Here is a 24,122-nt window from a genome sequence, read left to right as displayed (position 1 = left end):
GCAGGAGTGGACCCGATTGCCCTGCTGCCATTTTACACGGGCGGGCCAATTAAGGCCTGCCCAGCGTGTTTTGTGGCTCCCAGGGATGGCGGGAGTGGGTGGGCGGAGGCGGGTCGGCAACTGCCGCTGGGTCGAATGGTGACTCGGCGGCCTGTTTAAAGGGCAAGCTGCAGCCGCTCCAAGGCTGCTGTACGTGGCCAGAGGACGGGGCCAAGGCACATCGAGGTTGGCCATGCAGGAGGGTAGGGCGGGTAGTCACTATGTGCCCGGGCTTTCAGACGAGTGCCTTGCTGCCCTCTTCAAGGTGGCGGCATCACGGCGGGAGGTGCTCATCCCCACAAGTGAGGAGTCCACCTCACTTGACTAAGTATGCGTGGGAGGAGGGAGCGGAGGTTGTGAGCTCCCACGACGTGGTGCGGTGCTCATGGACCAAGTGTCGCAAACCTGCTGTGCACGGGAAGGATGAATAGCATGTTGGCATCATGCACATCACCCATCATGTAAGCTTCTCCGCTGCTGGTGCCCCACCCATGTCTGACTGGCCTGAATGCAATCAGTCATTGACGGCATGTGCCTTTAGCAGGATGGGCCGGCAGATATTCCCTATGCGTTGGTCAGCCTGAGAGGGTGCTGGTGAGATGGGTTCTGCACCTGCAGGTGCACTGCTCGAACTCCAGGACATGTCGAAGTCAGGGTGATGACATGGTGGGAGGGGATCTTCAAGGTGGCGTGGCACAGATACATTTGCTGCCCTCTGCGCTCCAATCATTGTGCCTCCTTGCAATGGCAGGTTAAATTGTGTGCTCCCATCTGGTATATTTGAGAGCGTGCTGGCCAGCAGTGGGGTAAGGGTGGGCTGGCTGCCAGGAGATTGACGGTACAAGTATCACTTGTCAATGCAATTTTTTCATTTCCAGGAGAATAATTCTCATAACAACACCGAGTGGCTGAGGACTGGCGGTGGGCCAGGCCAGATGTTGCTGTTTAGCCGTTTTGAGCAGGAGGCCCTTGACCTGGAGAGGCACCACGTGCCCAGGTCCCCCGGAGCCGGAGAGGCTGGGGTTCCACGGGCAGGTATGTATGTCCAGCACCCACGTCACCAGCAGTCTCCCAACAGCCATGGCACTGCTGATTGTTGAGTGAGTGGCGTTACCAACACGGCTTGCCCATTGCGTGTGGAATGATGAGTGCAAGGTGATCCAGGGGACAGGCATGTACATTGACATTGTCCGCACACTAACTGACCGAATGTCCTTACTCTTCCTTTCGGCATCAGCGGCACAGGGCCGGGACCCAGAGCAGCAGGGGCCCCCTTTGACACCTGAGGACCATGAAGTTCCAATATCACAAGTGTCACACCATCTCTGCCAGGCAGGCAGCAGCACAGATACTGGCACCTCGGTGGGCCTCATATCTTCGGCTAGTGTCCCGGCACAGCGGTGAGGGCACTTCACAGTCGCTGGAGGGGCTGGTGGAAACAGAGTGCCCATGGCGCCAGCAGTGGGAAGACTGCAGCGGCCCAGGCACGTGCTCAGTCTGTCACTGATGAAGAACCTCTGGATTCGTTGGCAATGCAGCCAACTCATGAGATGCGGCCGGGTGCGTGGGACCATCTGGTGGAGATACATGAGGCTCTGCTTGGCTTGGTGTCAGTGGTGGAGGAGCCTTCGTGGACCATAGTCAATACATTAATCCTCATGGATGAGTGTCAAGCGTCCTCCATGGAGAGATTGGCAACTCTCATGGAGAGGCAGCTCCAGGGACAGGATCAGGGGTTCCTGGGGTTGCGCTTGGATCTGCAATCCCTCATAGGAGCATTGACCTCAGGTGGTCAGTGCCCGTGTGGGCGGTGGTTTGGGCACCAGGTATCCCACCTCGGTGCCCATCCATCTATGGTGACCAGGGAGGGCCGAACGGACTTCACATCAACAGAGCAGCTGCCTGTCATCTCTGCTGGCGCCTCTCAGGGTGCTGCGGATGAGGGCGGCAGCTCTTCTGCCGCTCTGCCAGTGACCGTGGCATCCAATGAGGCTGCGGCGACTGGGGAGATGCCAGCTGTGGAGCTGGCAGCTCCCTCCCAGGCGGGGCAAGCACAGGCTCCACGGGCCAGAGGACGACCGCCAAGGTCATCGAGGCCAACAGGACAGTAGAGAGAGCAGGCTGTCTCAGATGCCAGTGCCAGCGAGAGGGCACCACAAAGACGTAGCACCCGCAAACTTAAAATAAAGGTACCTTAGGCACACCCTGGGTTCATCACTGGTGGTTTTCTGTTGGCATCCCTATGAGTTCCTTCTGATTGTATGTGAAGGGCGACGCCATTTTATTTGTTACGTCAAAAGACTTTTGTTATACCATTAAATTAAGATTGTCTAACATGGATGGAGGTGCCTCTTTTCTTGGGTAGGCAGATGGATTCCTGAGATGTTATGACTGATTTGTGTGTCATTGACATTTATTAACTGGGCCCATTGTCAATACTCCTATCCTGACAAATTTTGCACTAAGGTCTCCAGTATGGAGGCTGTAGCTCAGGCTTATGTTGGAGATCCATATGTGCTGTGCTAGCTGAAAGTTCCTTGGATTAGAGCATCCCGTGTGTCCCTGCCTCCCTGGACAATGCCCGGGTCAGCGTGTACCTCCTCATCATTTCCCTGTGCGTGCTCATCCTCGGCCTCACTCCTGGACTCATTGTGTGCAGCCGCAGCCACTCTGTCTACATCTTTTTCATCCACAGCGTCCCCCCTTTCCAGCGCAAGATTGTGGAGAGTGCAGCATACAACCACTATCAGCAACACTCTATCTGGAGGGTACTGCAGTACGGTCCAGGCATCTGAAGTGTATTTTGAAAAGACCGATGGCTCCCTCCACCACAGCCCTTGTGGAGACGTGACTTCTATAATATCGTTGCTCAGCTTCTGTTCTTGGATGGCGGAGAGGCGTCATGAGCCACTTTCTGAAGGGATAGCCCTTGTCACCCAGCAGCTATCCATCCAGCTGGGCCAGAGCACTGAAGAGCCTCGGAATCTGGGAATGTAGGTGTCTTGGGGGCAGCTGGGTACCTTGCACAGACTTGTAGAATCTGCATCCTGTGATCACACACTATCTACACATTCATGGAGTGGAAGCCCTTCCTGTTGACATAGGCACCGGGCTCACCTGCTGGCACCTTGATGGCCACATGTGTACAGTCTATTGCACCCTGGATGCGGGGGAAGCCAGCAATGGCCACGAAGCCTCTGGCTCACTCTGTCTAGCTTGCCTAGACCCAGCGGTAGTGGATGAAGGTGAATGCACATCTGAGCAGAGCCTTTGCGACCTGCTTGACATAAGTGTGGACAGCTGATTGGAAGGCATTGCAAAGATCACCCGACCCTTGGAAGGAGCCAGAGGCATAGAAGTTGAGCGCAGCTATGACCTATGGAGCCACGGGCATGGGGTGTCAACCCACACAGTTAGCTGAGATCTCTGGACCAATCATCAGACAGATGCTGTTGACTGTCTCCCTTGACAGACGAAGCCTCCTTCATCACTGCACCTCAGACATATTGAGGTAGGTGCTTCACACTCTGTATACCCTGGCAGCAGGATAGTGGCATCTTCTGCGGCCCCTTGCTCCTTGGGCTGCCTTTTGGCCTTGCGCCCCTTGTGCCTGCGCCTGTACTCCCAATAGTGGCTCCCCTGCAGGCAGAATGTGCACTCCTGGCCTCCACCCCCTTCTAGCCCTCCCTTCCTCCTCAGATGAGGTGCCTCCAGTGGAGAGCTCACGTCCCAATCCCAGGCTCAGAGAGGCTCCCTGAAACCTACAGGCCCCAAAACAAATCCTCACTGAAAAGTGCTGACCTGAAGGTTATGAGTCCTGTCCAAGCAGCTGCTATGTGATTGCAACTTTTCCACCTCACACAGGCAAGGTTCACTAACATCTGAGCAGTAACTTTTAAATGTCTGGATTCGCGAACCCACTGAGCTCTCTTCTCCTGCCCGTAGATGAGCTTCATGCAAATTTCTGATACTCACCTGCCCGTTGCGCCCATGCGACGAGCCAAAGATCACATGGGCGGCTTAAAATCCAGGTCAATTAGAACCTCAAGGGCCTTAAGTGGCCCGTTAATTAATGGCAGTCATGTAACGGTTATTGTCGCATGCCCACCCACCGAGATATCACGATGGCGTGCAGTGACATCAGGATGCATGCCCGATGTCACCTCGCATCATTTTACACATTGGTGTCAGGGTCCTGCCCCTGCACGCCGATGGAAAGCTTCTGCCTATGAAATACGTTTGAAGTGTAGTCAATGTGGCAGCTAGTATTCACAAACAGCAATGTGATAATGACCAAATAATCACAGGATCGTTACTATGCAGAAGAGGCCATTCGGCCCATTGTGTCTGCACTGGCTCTCCCAATAAGCAATTCATTAGTACCATTTTCCCGCCTTCTCCCTGTAACCCTGCACATTCTTCCTTTTCAGATAACAGTCCATTTCCCTTTCTAATGATTCAGTTGAGCCTGCCTCCGCCACACTGTCAGGCAGTGCATTCCTGACCTTAACCACATGCTGCGTGAAAAAGGTTTTTTTCATATCACTTTTGCTACTCTTGTCAATTACTTTAAATCTATGCCTTCTTGTTCTTGACCCTTTCATGAGTGGAAACAGTTTCTCCCTATCTACTCTGTCCAGGCCCCTCATGATTTTGAATACCTATATCAAAACTCCTCTCAGCCTTCTCTCCTCCAAGAAAAACAGTCCTAAATTCTCCAATCTATCTTCACATCTGAAGTTCCTCATCCCTGAAATCTGTTTTTGTGATGTTGATTGAGGGATAAATATTGACAGGACACCTGAGATAACTCTCTTTCTTTTCTTTGAAATAGCACCATGGGATCTTTAATATCCACCCGAGCAGGTGGTATAACATTTCGTCCAAAAGACTGCACCTCTAACAGTGCAGCACTACACTGGAGTGTCAGCTTTGATTTTTGTACTCAAACACTGGCATGGGGCTTTAACTCAGCGCCTGGTGACTCAGAAGTGAGCATGCTACCAATTAAGCCACAGCTGACCTCGGTGTGCTTGTGAGGAACAGTGACTTTAGAACTATGGTTCTCAAATCCTTCTATCACTGGCATTTTCCCCAACTCCTGTGAGGAAAAAACAGAAATGATAATCCCTGGGACTCTTAAAAATAAACTGGTGTCCTTATGAAGGAAATATAAGTAACCTGAATAAGTGGAAAGCAAGATGTTTGGAAAATGAAATCATCTTCACCCACGTCGATCAATAGAAGTATTGTTGTTATCCATTATTCATGTACTTTGCAGTTTGGAGATGGAAAAGTTATACATGAACTAAGTATGACCAGGTTATAATAAAAGCAAAATACTGTGGATGCTGGAAATATGAAACAAAAACAGAAAAAGCTGGCAAAACTCAGCAGGTCTGACAGCATCTGTGGAGAGAGAAACAGAGTTAACGTTTTGAGCCCATATAACTCTTCTTCAGATCAGGTTATCTTAGGCCTACCATATTTGGAAATTTGGATAACAAATATAAGATAGCACTTCAGTAACAGGAATTTGGATGCAACTCACAAAGACTGACCCCAAGAATTGTAATTCATATTTCCCTCTTTAAGCTTGTTTGGTTTTAAGTATTTTATCGTGTTTGAGGCATTAATATTCTTAATGAGTGAAGTGAACTTGGCTTATGGGCCAATTCTTCTGCTTTCATTCATTGGGCATACAGAAATCAAACTTGTTAGTTAGCAAGGGGAAAATTAAAAGGAAAGTGTCACAGCAGTTCTGAAAGCCTGGTAGCAGATTCTGGTGATTGAAAAATGACAAGTTAAAATGAAGCAAAGGAAAGTCTAATGTGTACACATTGAGGCTGCAGCTAACAAGTTCAGCCACTGGTTATGATGCATGTAAGCAGCCAAGTGTACACACAAATGCTACAAAGCAAAGGAGAGAAAAGTATTGTGATGACAAACAGTCGTATTACAATCTATGTAACTGATGGAAAGTGAAAGATGTTTGCCTTCCATTTGTAGCCTTTTCCAACAGTTTGAACTGAAGAACGACGTATGCATGGTGGAGGAGTAGTCTGGTTTCCAGGTAGAAATAATAGCATTGAGAATGCTGAAAATGTTTTCTCATATAAGATGAAGGGTTAAGATAGAGATGATAAAGACAGAGGCTGCAGATGGAGCACATCCAATGCACATAATTTCTCAGGACGCATCAGCAGCATCTCTTCAGCTCAACTGATACAATGCTTCAATCCCTATTATGATGGCTTTCAAAATTATTTGAAAAAAATTAAACAAAATTTAAAAGAACTACTTATGTAAAGCTTCATGTGTTTCTTTTGTTTTTAAAAAGGTGTACACATTTGTGCGTGTAGAGGAACAAATGCACTTCAAATAAGACAGGAAGTACTGATCTGTTACAGATTGTGTAGAATGGGATTAAAATCATTGATATTTATTCTTCTTGTGAAAAGAGAAAATTGTGTCTGTGTATAATAATATTTAAGCTTGCGAATTTTATCTTAGATTTGGCCACTAACTCGAATTACTTGAGCAGGAGGTCAACTTTTAAATGAAGTGTTGGTAAAATTCTCAACTCCGCAAACCGGGCTCAGTGGGGGCTGGGGTGGGGTGGGGAGACTGTCTGGACTGTTCCAATTTTCGTTTCGGGGGGGGGCGGGGGATAATGGAGTCGAGCCTGCTGACCTCGGGAGTAGTGGAGAGGTGGAGGCGAGCCAGCATGGGTAAAGAGGCTCGATCAGCGACAAAAGGCGGGCTGGCGAGGAGCTCCTTCTGTGAGGCACCAAGTGTATGGAAGTGCTGCTTTTGCTTGGACGAGATATCATTCAACAGTCAGGTGAGTGCAAACTGTAATAGTTTCTAACTGGTTGCTGACATTAGAAGGGATGGCCCATCAAGGGTTTTCTGGAGGAAAATACGGTCAATGCTGCTGCCTTTTCACACTGTAAATGTTGGAGCATACACAACCACGTTAAGGCTGGAAAAGCTTCACAAGACACAGCCATGGAAATGGCAGCATTTTGGAAACATCAGATGCTTAGATATTCTGTATTGACTCAGGTTACTAGATTGTCCCTGGGGATGACTGATACACACGACATTTGTCACAATCCTTTGCCCTTCCACCTATCCTCACCCATCTCTCAGGGTGTGGCCATGCAATGGACCCTTGTCTAGGATCCTCACAGCTGCACACTGTCATGGGACAACTGTGAGACTTTAGCGGAGCAAGCCAGTAGGGTAGTTTGTGGTCAGGAGCACAGCATGCTATCTGGGCATGACATAAACAAAATCCAGGCTACCTTGCATTTGGCCAGACCCATTTCCCCCTCCCTCAACATTAAGCACTGACGAGTCAGAGAACATGGTTTTTTGTCTGTAAGCAGACTAACCTGTGTGAGGCCATTTGAAGCTGGAGACACTGCATGCTTTTTAAAAAAAAAATTCTCGTGCCATAATGGCTCAAAGAAGAGAAACTGTGGAAAGTGCGGGAGGGGTTGTCTGCAGATTCAGCAACAAAAACTGATGAAGGAGGTGCAGAGACAGCACTTCATTCTATACCCCGTAAGCTGGCACAACCACCCACCAAGACCAAGAGGGCATGGCAGGAGATAGCCACTGCTGTGAGCACTGCAGATGACCATGGGCATTCATGGTTAGAGTGTAGGAAGAGGTTCACAAGCTGCTGCATTCCAACAAGGTGAGTTGTTCGGCTCAAGCACACGGAGGACCAAGTGATTGTTCATATCTGAATACTGCACCTGTAGTAGGAGACCTGGCACAGCATGGAGGCTTATATGTCCAAAACACTCCTGCACAGGTGCACACATTAGAGATGTGAATGTACACTTTGCTACATTGCCAGAATCAAGATATTTTTCCCTGGCAGCATTCTATTAGGCTAAAAGCACTCAATGTTGTGTCTGCAGGACAAGAGGGTCCACAATACCAGGGAAAATTCCCAGACTGGGGTGGGTCCATGAGGCTACAGGCGATCCGTAATGTGGAGGAAACAACAATGGAGGTTGCCAAAGTGCGGGTCCAGCTGATTGTTGGGATGAAGAATTGCCTGTAGCAGGTGCTAAAGGCAGAGTGAGACAGGCACTTTGGAAAATGGTAGTAATGGTGGAGGTGATCCTGTTAGTTCACTGAGCACAAGGGGATGATGGTATGAGAGAGCGTGTGAAAGTTAGGTTGCATGATAAGAGCACTGCAATTCTGGTTAAAGATAATGGCGTGTATCAGAGTGTGCTCTCACAATGTGAAGGTCTATATCTCATTAAATCCTTTTGTGTCTCACACAGGTCCCAGCGTCCCTTGCTCAACCCCCAGGCCACCTCATCCCTTGGGCATCAGGAAGAGGAAGAGATGTCTGAGGAGGCAGTGTCACATTTGATGAGCCCATATTCCATCAACACTGATACCAAGACATCAGAGGGATGTAGCATGCATGTAGAGTCAGTAGCATGGGTGAAGGGCACTACACCAGAGTGCAGGAGTCTGCTCAGCCAGAGACATCTGTACACAGTCCCCATGAGAGGAGGAAAGAAAGTCACCATGATGCTCCAGTGGGCAAGAATGTGGGGCCTCAGCAATCACCTTTTGGGACAGAGTATTTGGACCATCAGCAGCAGATGTGAGTGGGTTTGGAGGAGTTCCCTGAGGCAATGTGAACTCTCGCATTGTGAGTTGAGGAGTCCATGGTGGTTTTGAGCTCCACTTTGTCTTGGGGGCTTGACTGCATGAGCTCCAACCATTAGAGAATGGCCAATCTCAGGAAGACACAAAGGCAGCATCATCCGGAGTAGATGCAATAGCAGCGTCACTGCCTGAAAAGGCTCACTCAGTAACTTGGATCAGTCTGCAGAAAATGAGCACTGATATCCATGGATATCTCATAACTGTCTTCTAAAATGGCATAGTAAGCCACTCAGCTCAAGGACAATTAGGGATGGACAACAAATGCTGGCCTTGCTATCGATGCCCAGGCTTATGGCAATGACCTCCCTCTTGTAAAGATTTAGCCATGGCTACATTGGCTAGCCCCTCAGGTGGTCTGCCATTTCAGCCTTCCCCCTCCTCCTCTGTGTCTGGTCCATGACCCTGGACAGAGGTCTCCTCTTTCTGCTCTTCACCTTAATCATAGTCCTCCTCAGCTGTTGCATCCATGGACCCGGCTTCTGCCCCCTCTAGTTGGAGGCCTCTCCCATGAGCATGCAGCACACCACTACTATTCGGGAGACCCTTGCAGGGGAATACTGTACAGCCCCTCCTAAGTGGTCAAGGCACTTGAAGCACATTTTGAGAATATGAATAGTTTGCTCTATTATACTGTGGGTGACCACATGGCTGCTTTTATAATTCCACTTGCGGGCAGCAGGGGGTCATCAGCCACCTCCAAGTGCAAACCCTTGTCCCACAGAAGCTAACCTTGGTACCTCTGTCAGTGCGTGAAAAAGTGGAGGCATTTGGGAATTCCTCAGGATGAATGAACCCAGGGTACCATGCACAGATGTGCAGGAGCACCTTGCTGTGGTCACACAACACCTGCACATTCAGGGAGTGGAAGGATTTCCTGTTCACAAAATGTCAGGTTGATGACTTGGTGCCCTTGCGACGTGAGTGCAGCCTATAACCCCCTACAGCTGAGGGATTCTTGTTAATAGTGGCTCTCTGCGTCTGAGGCTCAAACATCCATTGGCAAGTTAATGTGTTTAACCCCTCCATCCAAGAAAAGAGGGCATCAGTGACTGCCCTGGTGTAGCTGTGCACAGCTGACCGTGACATTCCACAGAGGTCTCCTACTGAGTCCGGAAAAAAGCTGACTGCGTAAAAATTCAGATCCAACCTGACCTTGAGAGCCATTGGGAGGGTAAGAGGATTGACTGACTGTGGTTGGAGATCTCTCTGGACCATGGCACATGTTGGTGACCAATCCCCGGCTTAACCTGAGCCACCTTCTGCACTGGTTCTTATATCAAGATATGACCTCCGCAGTGAGTAGACCCTTACCTCAGTGTAAAACCAGGTTATCCTCCTCCACCTACCTGATGAATGCTGTGCTGCCTCTAACTCCTGGCCTGCTCCACTCCCTCTGGCCTCACATTCGTCACACTCAACTTCCTCTGTGGTGCAAACGTGTGAAGGTACCACCCCTATTTTGCAGGTTCTTTACCATGATGTGCACTCTTCCTTTCTATGGCACACTCTCCTTCTTGACACCTGGTTTTAGAGTCACAAGGGGCAAAAATATCTGCCTTCCAAGGCCACAGGCCCCACCCTCGAACTCCCTTGGGTGCCAGGCACACACTTGTGATATTGTGGACGTTCCTTGGCACTTGGTTAAACTTTTTAAAGCTATCTAAATGAATATCTGAGCACTCCATAATGATACTGTCCAAAGAACTCTGGTAAGTTTAGACCTTCTCCTCAAATTTATAAAGTCCAGAAGTTGTATTTCAGAAACCTGGGTGACAAGAATTATATCTGAGGGCTGCTGCCTCCGTGAACCATACAAATGAAAAATACAACCTGTCCCCATTCCCTGCATCCCCCCCCCCCATCCCTCTCATTCCCTGCCTCCCCCCCCAACCACTGCCCACCCCCACCCACCGAAGAAGAATGGTGGGTACCAGGTTTGGGGGCAGTGCATCTAGAATCAGGGCTCCAGCACCATTTTGGCTAAGGTGCGGAGCCCACTGTCGTTATGAAAATATAGGTAAAGAGTTAGTATGAAATAGAAAGGCACATGGAGAAATTGTCTTTCCTCATTCTAATTTGAGATCTTATTACATTTCAAAAAACGGAAAATAAGAAATAAATTGACTTTTGAAAGTTTCTCAAACTGAATAGCTTTGAAGGTCATCTATTGCAGCTTGTTAATATTTAAAAAATATTCTAATTAGTGAGAGAAATAGAGACAAAGCAACAAAGAGAAATACAACCTAAGAAAAAGGCACCCATATCTAGAAACCAATAACAGAACACTGAACTCAATGGGCAGAATTTTGCCATCGGTGAGCAAGGGGCGGGGCCCGCTTGCCGACACGTAAAATGATATGGGATGACGTTGGGGGGAACCCTCGATGTCATCCCGCCCCACTTAACTTTTCAGGAAAGCGGGGGTACAGCAAAATCAGCCGACCCACCGACCTGTTAATGGCCAATTGTGACCATTGACAGGATCATTGAAACAATTAAAGGACATGCCCGTCCAACCTTAAGGTTGGCGTGCAGGCCAGGTGACCCAGCGGGCAATCGAGAAAACATGAAACCTCATCCACCGGCGGGATGAGGTTTCATGCAGGGTTTTAAACAGTTTAGTAAAGTTTTACTGTAATTTATGAACACGTCCTGTCTCGTGTGACATTGTCACATGAGGGGGACATGTTAAGGATTTAAAAACATTTCTATTTTTAATCTTTTTAAAAGTGTCAGCGATCTCCCTGAGGCAGCACTTAGCCTCAGGGAGATGTGCACTCTTTCATGCGCATGTGCGAAAGAGCGCACTCTCGCTTTTGGGGAATCCCCCCCTGCCTGCATAGGAAGCGCATAGCGTTTCCCGCCGGATGTCACGCTAGGCGGGCCTTAATTGACCCGCCCATGTAAAATGGTGGCAGGGTCCGCTTCTCCGGCGGGGATCGGCTCCGCCCGCCCGACAGGCAGAAAATTCTGCCCAATGTTTTTAGTAATTGTATTTTATATTCTTTCACAGGATGTGGGTGTCACTGGCTAGGCCTGCATTTGTTGCCCATCCCTAATTAAAAACATATAAACAAATTCTGTTAGGCCAACTCTTTCCCCTCATTGATGGCATAATATAGGAATCTGCCAGTGAGCCAAACCCACATTCTACCCCCAGTTCTCCTTATTGAAACATAAGATTTTTAGGGGGCTTGACAGGATAGGTGCTAAGAGGTTGTTTCCCCTTGTGAAGAGTCTAGGACCCGAGAGCTTAATCTCAGAGTAAAGGGTCGCCCATTTAAGACAGATTTGAGGAGGAGTTTCTTCTCTCAGAGGGTAGTGCATCTTTACCGCAGAGGGCTGTAGAGGCTAGGTCGGTAAGTTTATTTAAGGCTGAGATAGACAGATTTTTAATCAGTAAGGGAATCAAGGGTTATGAGGAAAGGTCAGGAAAGTGGAGTTAAGGATTATCAGATCAGCCATAATCTCATTGAATGGTGGAGCAGACTCAATGGGCTGAATGGCCTACGTCTACTCCTAAATCTTGTGCTGTTGGATCCTGGATGTCCACTCCAGTACTACAAAATTTCAGGACAATGCTTAGACTGGTATGAGCATCCAGGACCACTCCCTCAAAATGCTAAAAGCCATTGTTCTCCTCACTAATTACTTCCTAACTTTCTCCTCACCAAATACTAATTACTTACTTTCAACCAGTATATCCTGCATACCATCCTGTAGTATGAGCACAGATTTAAAAAGGTAAAGATGAAAATTAATACAAAAGAATAAAAGGTAAAGAAATATAAAGATAAAGGACACTCATTTTCATTCCTTTTTACAGGATAATGGAAAGCTGCAGGATCCGATCCTCAAGTCACTATTAAATAGTGTTCTGAAGTTTTTACTAATAATTGAATTTGAGTTATTCAGTTACATAAATCAATGGCATGACATAACATCCCTATTGTTATAAAACAACATATATTTACATATCAAAATATAGAAACATCATCAACAGAAGATCTGCCAGCACCTTTAATAACTGCAGCATTTTGAAGTTTTTTTGCCTTACTAGTGATGCAGAGTCTCAGTTGAATGATTGTCCCCCTCTGCCCACCAATTTTGTTGAGCATTCACTGTCAGCATCAAAAATACTCCACGTTAAGTAAAAATTGGTTTGGTTACAGAAACAAATCTCCCCATGTACTTTTATGCAGTCATGTGCCTTCGCCTGAACCGCATCAATATGATTTTTATCATTTAATTTCCTGTAACAGCCATTTGTTACCTTTGATAGCAAGACTACCAATTTATCCCCATCAAATTCTGGGTAGTATGTGTTGTTGATAGAAATTCACCCTGAATTGAACTGAAACTGCCGTAATTCATTTAACTATTGTGTTTCAAACCCACCAGTCTGGACTGGATCCAAACTCACGTCTGATCTGAATGCCAATGCCTAACTCATTTTATTACTTAGTCCCCAAGCAGGTTATTCCTTAAATATCAAAGTTTTAAATTATAAATAAAAATGTTAAATAATAAATCTTAATAGTGTGCATTAAGAGTATCACAGAATTAGAAAAATGTCTGAACACGTGTGAATTAAAGTTTGTCTAGCTAATGTTTAACATTTTGTAATATTTACCTTTAAGGCAAAAATGTAATCAAAGTCATTGCAGAATTAATTTAGCTTATCAGTTACACTACTAGAAAACGTCAGCCTAGAAATTGGCTCAATATTGGGTGTGAATAGTGCTTATCAGAAAAGCCAAAATAATGCAAAACATGACTAAAACTTGACCTAGAGCCATATAACATTCATATGAACTGTGGGAACCTACAGGGTCTCCAGACACAGCTCATCAAACTCCAAGGTTCAGTTTGGACCAACTGCCAGACCAACAACAGTCCTCAGGTAAATCCTGTGGGGGTGGGAAATGGGGATAGGAGTACAGGATGGGGGCGAATGTCAGCTGGTAGCTGGGGAGGAGCACTTCTCCCTCTCTTGACTAACCTTTTTGGTGGTGGCCCATAGAAATCCCTCTAAAGACCAATGGTTAGGTCACAATAGGAACAGTGCTGCTCTCAGTGTTGACAAATTCCCAGGAAAAGATCCTGAAAAAGGCCCTTCCCAAACATACGGAAAGGGCCTAATGCCTGTTTTAGCTGACCCAATATGGAATCAGATGTACTCCAGACATCCTCAGAGCTCAGGAGATAGCACCGGGAAATTTATGTTTTTTGCCTTTCTCTCCTGCACCCAAAGAATAGGTGCAACGGGGCTTAATTTCTGTCCTGTTATCTTTTTGATGACTTACAAAAAAAGGTCAAGATGAAAGTTCTAAACCAGAACTAGTATCTAAAATATTGTGACTGCAAGTAATTCATGAATATACATATTTTCACCTGCTGCTGGGGGAGGGGGGCAGGGATGTAGTGGTAATGTCACTGGACTAGTAATCGAGAGGCTCCAGTTAATGTTCTGTGGACACAGCTTCAAATCCCATCTCAGCAGCGGGTGGAATTTAAATTCAATTGATTAAAAAATCTGGAATATAAAGGTAGTCTTGATCATGGTGACCATGATAACTATCAATTATCATAGAAACCCATCTGGTTCACTAATGTGAAACTTGCTGTATTTATCTGATCTGGCCTATATGTGAATCCACTGCAATGTGGTTGACTTTTAAACTGTTATTCAATCTAACTGTAAACGGGAGCATTAGGTAGATGGCTTCCCCTTTTTAAGCATAATTATTCATCAGATATTTGTGATTTGTGTGTAATCTACCTTAGTTTCACAAAGGTGCACTGTACCTTCTATCAAAGAGGTAGCTGATTATATAGTGAATACATTATGTGTAATTTTTTCCCTTGTAGACTTATAAATATGGGACCGAATTCCATTCCAATTCTTCATGATTTTGCCATAATTCCAGATGTGACTAACAGAATAGTTCTTAAAAAGCCTTGACCCAGATATACCGCGTCCCTGGCTTGATCTGAAAATACTGCTTGTTCTGCACCTTATAAGATCACCAGCATTGAAGGGGCAATGCTGATGTGTTGGAACATCAGTGAGATGCTGAATTCTTTCCTCCAGAAGAATTCAGATGGACTTGGCTCTGGGTGGTGGTGGTGGTGAAGGGGTGGTCAGGAGTCCTAGTCAGGGAATCAGCTTAGATCTCTTCAGCACAGGTAAAGATCAACCATCTTACACAGCAGGATAACAGAAGTAGCATGGGCAGCATTGCCATTGATGGCTAACTGGCAGGGATTTTCAGCAGCAAACAGTTAGGAGGCCCTGAAACATCTGTAGTGTTGTGGGCACCCAATGTCAATAGCGTGTTCTGATACCACAAACTCTACTAGACCAAGAAGTGCAGTGCTGATCACAGCATCACTTCCAATTTTGGAGGTTATTTGATATTCTCCAGAAGTATATATATATTGGCATTAAATGCAATGGCAAATTTGCAAATTTACCATTGACAAATGAAATGTTGGTGTTTTTTGCAAGGTGAATTGAATATAAAAGTAGGGAAGCGTTGCCAAAGCTGTACAGGACCTTACTGAGACTGGAGTACTGAGTACAGTTTTGGTCTCCTTTCTTAAGAAAGACCATAATTAGATTAGAAGTAGTTCAGAGAAGGTTCAGTCAACTGATTCCTGGGATGAAGGGTTATCTTAAGAAAGGTTGAGCAGATTGGGCCTATGCTCATAGGAATTTAGAAGAATGAGATGATAGGCGATCTGAGAGATCTTGAGGGGACTTCAAAGGGTGGATACTGAAAGGATGTATCCCCTTGTGGGGGGCCTAGAATTACAGGGGTATAAAGTTTAAAAATTAGGGGTCTCCTATTTAAGACTGAGATGAGGAGAAATTTCTTCTCTCAGAGGGTCATTAGTCTGTGGAATTCTCTTCCCCAGAGAGCAGTAGAGGCTGGGTCATTGAATACATGTAAGGCTGAATTAGATAGATTTTTGATTGACAAGGGAGTCAAAGATTATGGGAGGCAGGCAGGAAAGTGGAATTGAGGACACAATCAGATTAGCCATGATCTTATTGAATGGTAGAGCAGATTTGAGGCACTAAATAGCCTATCCTGCTCCTAGTTCTTGTGTTTTCTTGATGACTTGGCAGCAATGCACAAGTTGCTAGTAATCTAGTGGTTCTGATGTCTCCAAAATTCCTTGGTGCTCCAGGAGATCTAATGCATCCAATTTTCATGAGCATCTAGCTGCTAGATAGATTGTGTTAGTTTTAAGTGACATGTTTCCCCTTGTTCAGGGGGTCCAATGCATGTGAAGCCCTGCTAGGCAAAACACTGCACACTGCCACTTTTTGACAGATTTAATCTAAATTTCATGAGGTGGCGGGTGGGGGGTAATCTAAATCCAATGAATCACAATTTTTTTCATTCATGGGATGTGAGCATCACTAGCAAGGCCAGTATTCGTCACCCATGTTGAATTCCCCTTGAGGAGATGGTGATCAGCCATTTGAGCCACAGCAGTCCCCGTGGTGCAGGTACAGCCACAGTGTTGTTAGAGACGGGGTTCCAGGATTTTGACCCAGTAATAATGAAGGAATGGTGATATATTTCCAAGTCAGGATGGTGTATGACTTGCAGGGAAACATTAAGGTGGTGGTGTTCCTCTGTGCCTGTTGCTGTTGTCCTCCTGGCCGGTAGAGATTGCAGTTTTGGAAGGTGCTTTTGAACTAGCCTTGGCGAGTTGCTGCAGTGCATCTTGTGGATTGTATACACAGCTGCCACAGAGGCAGTATGTAGTGAGTAAATGTTTGCATGGTGGGCTGGGATGCTGATCAAGTGGGCTGCTTTCTCCTGTATGCTGCTTCTCTTCCATGGCTACATCCATGCCCAGGTGACCCTGGCAAGGGGGCACACAGTGACCGCCGATATCCTGAGGCCTTTGGTGAGCATTGGGTGCCAGCGAGGGACCTGGAGTGCATTGTCAACTCCAGGAATGTTATTTTAATTTGAGTTAAGTTTCCTTTAAAATTTGGGGGGTTTTGTTGTTGGTTAGCGGTGTCCCCTTCACCTGAGGCACCTATTTCATCTTAAATGGGCTATTTTTACATTGCTTCAAAAGTAGTATATTAAGGGTTACTTGTTAATGAGAAATAGTTTTAGCCTCACTTGTCTTCAAGGTTCCAGGGCCCAATCCTGGCCTGAATATGCAGGTGGATCTCACATCGACTCTGCTGGTGAGCAAACTTACACTGTGCTCTGACTGAGGACCAGGTTCACAGTAGTTCCCAACATATGGAGTCCGCTTATGCTGATGACACTGTAGGGGTGGGTGGATACTTCACCCTAAGACATACAGGAAACACTGGCATGAGCCTGAGGCTTAGTTTTCAGTGGTTAAGTCTGACTCATACAGAACTTATGGCAGGAGTTCACTAGAATGGCTACAGATTTTCAACACAAAATATTTTGCAAATATTGCTGCCTGGGAAAGAGTTTAAATTACATTCTATCCATCTCAATGAAACTAACAAAAAAAAAGAAATAGCGAAGATTGAATGTGTCGTTTAATACAGAAACCAGCAGTTAAAGCTTTGCAGTTAGCAACAAGGGAATATGTATGTTAATATTGATGTACAACAAAATATTTTGGTCTATTAAGAAGTATCACATTTAGTTAGTATTAGCCAGAACACTGATGACATGTGAAGGAAAACTTAAAGGCAAACTAGAATCCATATCACATTTATAAAGGGACACAGCACGTTACTAATATGGGCCATCACAAATGCCAATGGATCAAAAATAGCTAAGATCTTTAATTAGAAAATAAAGCACAAGCTTAAACAGATATACATTATACTTTGATGTGGCTGGGCAAGAGGGAAAGAAAATGATTTATGCTCTAAATCAGATTATTGAATATTTTATTTGACAGGACTACCTTTTGTTAAATCAATGCACTCTTAGGGTTTAAAATTAATATGATTAGTAAGTTATTATAATGAAGTTCATCTTAAAAATAAGTTTTTAAATGAACACTTCAGCAGCAGTACTGGTATTCAGCTTTCAGTATGCTACATGCGAATAGACTGATATCAGAGTCAGACTTTACTTTAGTCCAGGTTATGTACCAAAAATGCTGCTCGTCTAGATTTTACAAAACTGGGCTCAGCATTTGAGGAAATTATGAACAAACTGGTGTCCCTCAAACATTCAAAAGGGTGGGTCCTTCTGGTAAGATGATTTGAAAGCAATTAACACAGGATGGGGATGGATGTTAATGATGGTACAGTTAGGCAAACATTAATTGGATATTACATCATTATTAACTGAATTAATCATATTTAAGGAAGAGTCTTCCATTTTAAACTGTGTTTCATAACATTGTCCTCATACATTCAGTTCATGCGACTGAATGACCACATGCCAACTTGATATTGGCATGATGCTGCCCACCTGTGATGTCACAGTGAGGAGGGGTTTTCCTTCTCCAGACTCCTCCCTCGGTATCTCCTTCATCACCATGGTAACACCCTTATCTGCAGCCCTAGCGCCTTTCCCCTACAACAGTGAAATCAACAATGACTTGTGTCAAAAGACTTTAAACTATTACTGTTCAATTTATAACTTTTCTTTTCCATATATGTTTTAGCCATACTAACACTTTTATAACATTCTTAGAATTGAAATAAACTTTTAAGTTTTAAATTGGTAACAAAAACATTATTTTGTAACCAAAGCATGAAGTGAGCAATGGAAACATCCAAAAACATTGTCACTACATCACTAATATACATCATGGAACTGTTTGCTACAGATAAGCCAATCACAAAAGAGCATTCATTTGCCCACAGGCCAGAAGAAACATTGTACCACAGGAGGAAACTTTATGGCACACAAATTGCAAAGAAATATTAGGGAAATATTCAATCTGGTAGCATCCAGGTATTTTTGTACTATATGGACTTTACTTTCTTGAAAATGAAGTTATTAATTTTCTTAACACATTTATCAAATGCAGACAATAACAAAATCCTATTTCTGTTTTTCAAGATCCAGCTTGCTTCAGGGCTCAAGAATTTTTTGAATGAAATTGTTTACTTGTTTAAAGCTCTGTTATGCACATTTTCTTTAAAATGAATATTGTGATTTAATTTTAAGATTTAACAGCTTCTTGTGGACAAATATCAGCATGCTTATGTTCAAAATCAAACAGATGCAAAGAGTTATGAAATGAAACAGACCTTCATTTATTCTAACCTTTTCTCCCCCGTTGTTTTTCTCTGAAAAATAGCAACTTAAGATACCACTGGAGAAAATTAATCAGAAGAATCTCTGAGGTGGAGAGTATAAGCAATCTGAAATCATGTCAGCAGCCATTCCAGGTTTTCAAATTTAACTTTGTTTGTTCATTTATTTCACCCACTGTGAGGTGCAGTAATTTCCTTGTTCGCCATTTAAATAGAAATATTCAAAACAAATCACTATTGAAACTAAACTACAAAAATATATATCTTATTATTTAAAAGTCTTGTATTTTTAAAATAGTAAATTGAGATCATACTCTTTAAAGATATATTTTAAGATCTTTAAAATATATATTGTATTCAAAAAGTTGAGAAAAAAACCAAAAATAAAATGTAGGGCAGAATTTAGCCCTCGTCGGGCAGGGGTGGGTGGGAAGCTGACCACCGCCTTCGATTGAGGCTGGAAAGCAACTCGGCACTGCCTGTGTGGGGGGTGGGGGGGGTGGGGGGGTGGCGCGAGCGGGGCGAACACGAACTTCGTGCATGTGTGTGAGTGCGCCCTTGAGATGAAGGATTTTGAAAAAATAATTGAAAAATGTGACAGTCACATGAGGGGACACGTTATTAATTAAATGTTAAAACTTTCATTTTATTTTTATTTGATGTTGGAAACCTCATCCTGCCCATGGATGAGGTTTCCAAAAAAAATGCAAAGGACGCTTTGGTTGGACGGGCAGCGAAAAATTTAACTTAATTGATGCTTTAATAGGCCTTCTAATTGTTGGCAGGCGAACTTCTGATTCCCGCGCGCGCCCACCGACTGAACAATTGTGCAAGTGTGCATTGACGTCAGGATGCTCGCCCGATGTCAATGAGTGACATTTCATGCTCGAGCAGGTCGGGCATGTGCCCGCCTGCTGAAAATTCTGCCATAAATAAATGTGAAAACAATAAGTTTGGTTGTTTTTTATGTTAATCATATAGTATGATCATCAAGGCACTGGAAGAACAGCTTCAGATATAACCATGCTGAGCACACAGTTCAGCTATTGTCAGGTGTCAAATTGCTGAATCCTGCAGTTAAAATTGCATGCCTACAGCTTAGGCTAAAGTAACCTGTTCTTATTGGATCATGATGGTAATGGCTTAACTGTTTCACTTCCATTGACAGTAACGTCACACAAAATACAATCACTGCTGTTGAGCTGCTGGTGTCCACAAAGAACAGCACAACAATAGTGTGTGATTCTGTAGTTGTTATCAGACAGAATTCAAGGTGAAATGAAAGTCAGTGAAACAGCTAAACTGGGTTACCAATGGAATTTTTTTATTTTTTTCCCTATTTACCAAGTCTTTTACAATAGGTCTGGGATTGCAATTTGTTTACAGTTGTTTATGAAAAATAATAGCCTACCAAATCCCCAGATACATTTCTTACTTTGAGTTTATGGTAGTTACAAGCATCAGTTGTGTCTTGCCCAAGTGACCATGCTCAAAATGAAACTTAATTTTCATCTTTTGGAGATGAAGATTTAACTGGTTGTGCTAATGTGTGGCAGGATAAAGGAAACTGACATGTTGTGAGACATCTGTAGTCATTTTGATTGTAATCTCTTGGATTGTTCATGCAAAAAAGTATAGAGATATACTACACATGATGGACCAAATTTTTAAAGGTGAACACTAAATATATTTGAGGAGTTACAAGAACAAAAGAATTATTTTCTCAGCCAGTGGTATCTCACACCTCAGACCCCTTGTAATTACAAAAACCAGGAGACTTGCAGATTGAAATTCATGACACTTTCAGAGCTGCTAACAGACTCCTATCACATCTGAGACTTCCAGGCCCATTTCAAAAGGGAACCAAAGGGATGTCATTTGCATCTGATAGGCTCACATTGTTAGAGGAGTCAGTGGGTTTGCCTAGACATCCTGGAACTCCCTTCCTAACAGCACTGTGGGTATACCCATAGCACATGAACTGCAGGGGTTCAAGAAGGCAGCTCACTACCACCTTCTCAAGGGCAACTAACTAGGGATGGACAATAAATGCTGGCCCAGTCAGCAAAGCCCACATCCTGTGAATGGATAAAAAGAAATGCCTTCCCAAAACCAGATCCTCAATATGGATAGTAACTCTATCACTAACTAACAACTGGGACATTATCAGTCCTGAAATCAAAGCTAGTTCCAGACACTGGATAAAAATCCCTTTTGGAAATCATTGTGGAGAAAGAAGGACACGTGACTTGAGTGACCATTTTGAAATCTCTATATACCTTTGAGAAGTGAGAAATCCTCAGCCTACTGTTTTAACATTAACTGGAAAGGACTTCAGCTGCCTGTTTGAGCAAGCAGTCGGTCACCACCTCTTAACTCCTCCAAGCCTGTCTCTGCTGGAAAATTTCCTACCATTGCCTGCAGAAGCAACCCAGACTCTATGTAACTACTCCAAACACTCCTCCCCCAGGTTATGAGTGTGAAGTAAACTAACTTTCTGAGTTAAGCATAACATGAGTTTGCAGTGGGTTATTATTGGATTATAAATTGGATTACACAAACTGAGGGTTTGGGAAAACATGCCACCGCATACTTTAAAAAATAATTCAACACACCTTCTGCTTACAGACAGGCAATGAGAGGAAATCAGTGCAGTTTGCCTCTCTCTCTCCTGTCCGTAGCAGTGTTCACAGATTCCTTTAATTCTGCTTTAAAGCACCATAATTAGATATCAGCAGCATATAATTGTGTAGCTCCTTTAATGTAGTAAATTGTGAAGATTATGACATGTAAAAATTAAGGATTTACTTGTTGTTTATTTGAAATATTGATGCAGATTTTCCTTTCCTATATGCCTTGGAAAATTGATTTGCTAGTGCAACAGAGATGAAAAGAAGAGCAATGACCAAATATAGCTTTTTATATTGCCCTGGCGCTTCCAGATTTGCAGAGAAAAGGTGCAGGGAATGGCAGAGCAGGTAAGTTGAGGGAGCAAGTGTCTGTACTGACAATGTGCAGAGACACTGTAGTAATATGGAAGTGGGACAGGTGGACCTAACAGGTGGACCCTTTCTCCTTGAAACACTAGCTGGGAGTCCATTTGGAGGGATATCCAGAAAATGTAAGCAGGAAAATCTCAAATCACAGGATCTCAGCAGATTTGGGAAGGTTAGATAGAGGATAAGTCCAGAGATAAAAACAAAAAAACTGCGGATGCTGGAAATCCAAAACAAAAACAAAAACAGAATTACCTGGAAAAACTCAGCAGGTCTGGCAGCATCGGCGGAGAAGAAAAGAGTTGACGTTTCGAGTCCTCATGACCCTTCGACAGTTCTGTCGAAGGGTCATGAGGACTCGAAACGTCAACTCTTTTCTTCTCCGCCGATGCTGCCAGACCTGCTGAGTTTTTCCAGGTAATTCTGTTTTTGTTTTTGTAGAGGATAAGTCCGTTCCTTGACAAAATGTCCCGAAGCCTATGGTCATTATAGCTGCTGTCATCAGGGTTGTGCTTTCACTTTATGATAATAAACTTGAAAGAGTTAAATAGAGCCATCAATGCTAGCTACTAGCAAATTTTAGTGCTATCTTAACCTCACCGTCACTTGCCACAGTCTGTGATTAACTAAGATTTTTATTGGTGCTTTGGAGGTCAATTTTGTAAGATGTCCATTTTTCTGCAAAAACCATAAACGTTTGATTACTTGTGGTGGCAGTGGATATAAAGTGCATGCACTAGGGAGCGGGCTAGAGCCTGGAATGCTGAGGTATCAGGATGTGCCACAATTGTGGTAGTAGAGTTATCAGCCTTGGGGGAGGGCGGGGGGGGGGGGGGGGGGGGGGGGGGGGGGGGGGGGGGGGGGGGGGGGCGGTGGTGGTGGTGGTGGTGGTGGTGATGATGATGGGGATCAGGGGTGCTGTTTTGAGAGAGGCTTTGACGTCTGACATGCTAGGAATAGGTATCAAGATGTCACAGAATTAGGGTTTGGAACATCTTGGATTACAGGGAAAGCATTGAAAGCTCAAGGTTCTTACTGCATTGATTGAGAAGGTTGGATATACCTGGATCTGTCATTACTGGTGATGGAGCATTTTGGGATAGAAAAGAAAAGAATAAAAAGAAAAAGTGGAGGGCACAGGAGGTGGCTATCTAGCCCATCATGACATGTCAGATCACATAACACTGGAGAGGGTCTCCCAGATCTGGTAGTATTGAGGAGTGGATCCCCGTGCCTAGGACACGGAGAAGGAACATCCTTTTGTCTGCAAGCATTAGGACCAGGCAGGGTCTGAAAGTAATAAACAAAGAGACTGCAGCATCTGAGGCACTGACATGGGGATTACCAGCATCTGGGAGGAGTGCTTGGGGGATTATCAGCATCTGGGAGCACTGGCTCGGTGGCAACGGGAGGAGGAAACCCGAGTTTTTGGTTCTTGTCAGACAGGATGGGAGTCTGGGAGTAAATAATGGAATAACTGCATCTGGGAGTACTTGCGGAGGGATGGTCAGAGGGAATGATATAGCGTTGAGAAGCATCGGTGGGAGAAGAGGCAAGGTCTGGCAGCATTGAACAGGAGGAGTGCCCGAGAGAATCTAAACTGACTCACCCTGGACTGTTCCAGACAAATCAACAACCCACACACCATATTCCCAGGCTGCTTGCCCTGTAACAAGATGAAGTGAATTTTAAATATGAAAAGCACTTTAATATTGTATTTGGTGACAGTGTACTTATTCAGTGACTTAACACAGTGGTAATTAATTCCAATGTTTACAATTAGATAACGTAGGCGATGTAGTTAGCTACTCAAAGACTCAATAAAAAATTTCACAGAGGATGTAATTAGCCTGCTTTACTTAACAGAGAAGTTTTGAAAATTAAATTACTTGTGTTTTACAAAATAATCTCCTCGGAAATAAGCTTTCTAGGTTAGAAAAAATACATAGTTCAAAATTACATTATCAACTCTATTCTGTTTTTCCAATAACCACCACAGCTGCTCCCTCTTCAGACACACTTTCTGAAGTGAAAAAAAAACTTTTATTTAACGAATTGGTTGCAAACTTGGGAGGTAGACTTTCAATTTACCATGCATGTTTGAAACTGGCATGGAGGATCAGCTGCCTATTATAGAAACT

General features: G+C 44.5%; 1 protein-coding gene across 1 annotated transcript in view; it reads right to left on the bottom strand.

Annotated features, from left to right (window-relative positions):
* pex5la (peroxisomal biogenesis factor 5-like a) overlaps positions 1-24,122 on the bottom strand; it is a 188,355-nt gene that overhangs the window by 99,704 nt on the left and 64,529 nt on the right. The window contains exons 2-3 of the mRNA XM_041176635.1: positions 23,591-23,647; positions 18,192-18,296 (exon numbers count right to left, since the gene is read on the bottom strand). Of these exons, the coding sequence (XP_041032569.1) occupies positions 18,192-18,296; positions 23,591-23,647 (162 nt within the window). The remainder of the gene's footprint in view (positions 1-18,191; positions 18,297-23,590; positions 23,648-24,122) is intronic.

Source organism: Carcharodon carcharias, chromosome 2 (assembly GCF_017639515.1).
Source record: "Carcharodon carcharias isolate sCarCar2 chromosome 2, sCarCar2.pri, whole genome shotgun sequence".
Lineage (NCBI taxonomy): Eukaryota > Metazoa > Chordata > Chondrichthyes > Lamniformes > Lamnidae > Carcharodon > Carcharodon carcharias.
The sequence above is the reverse complement of the archived record's forward strand: the minus strand, read 5'-3'. Positions and strand labels throughout refer to the sequence as shown.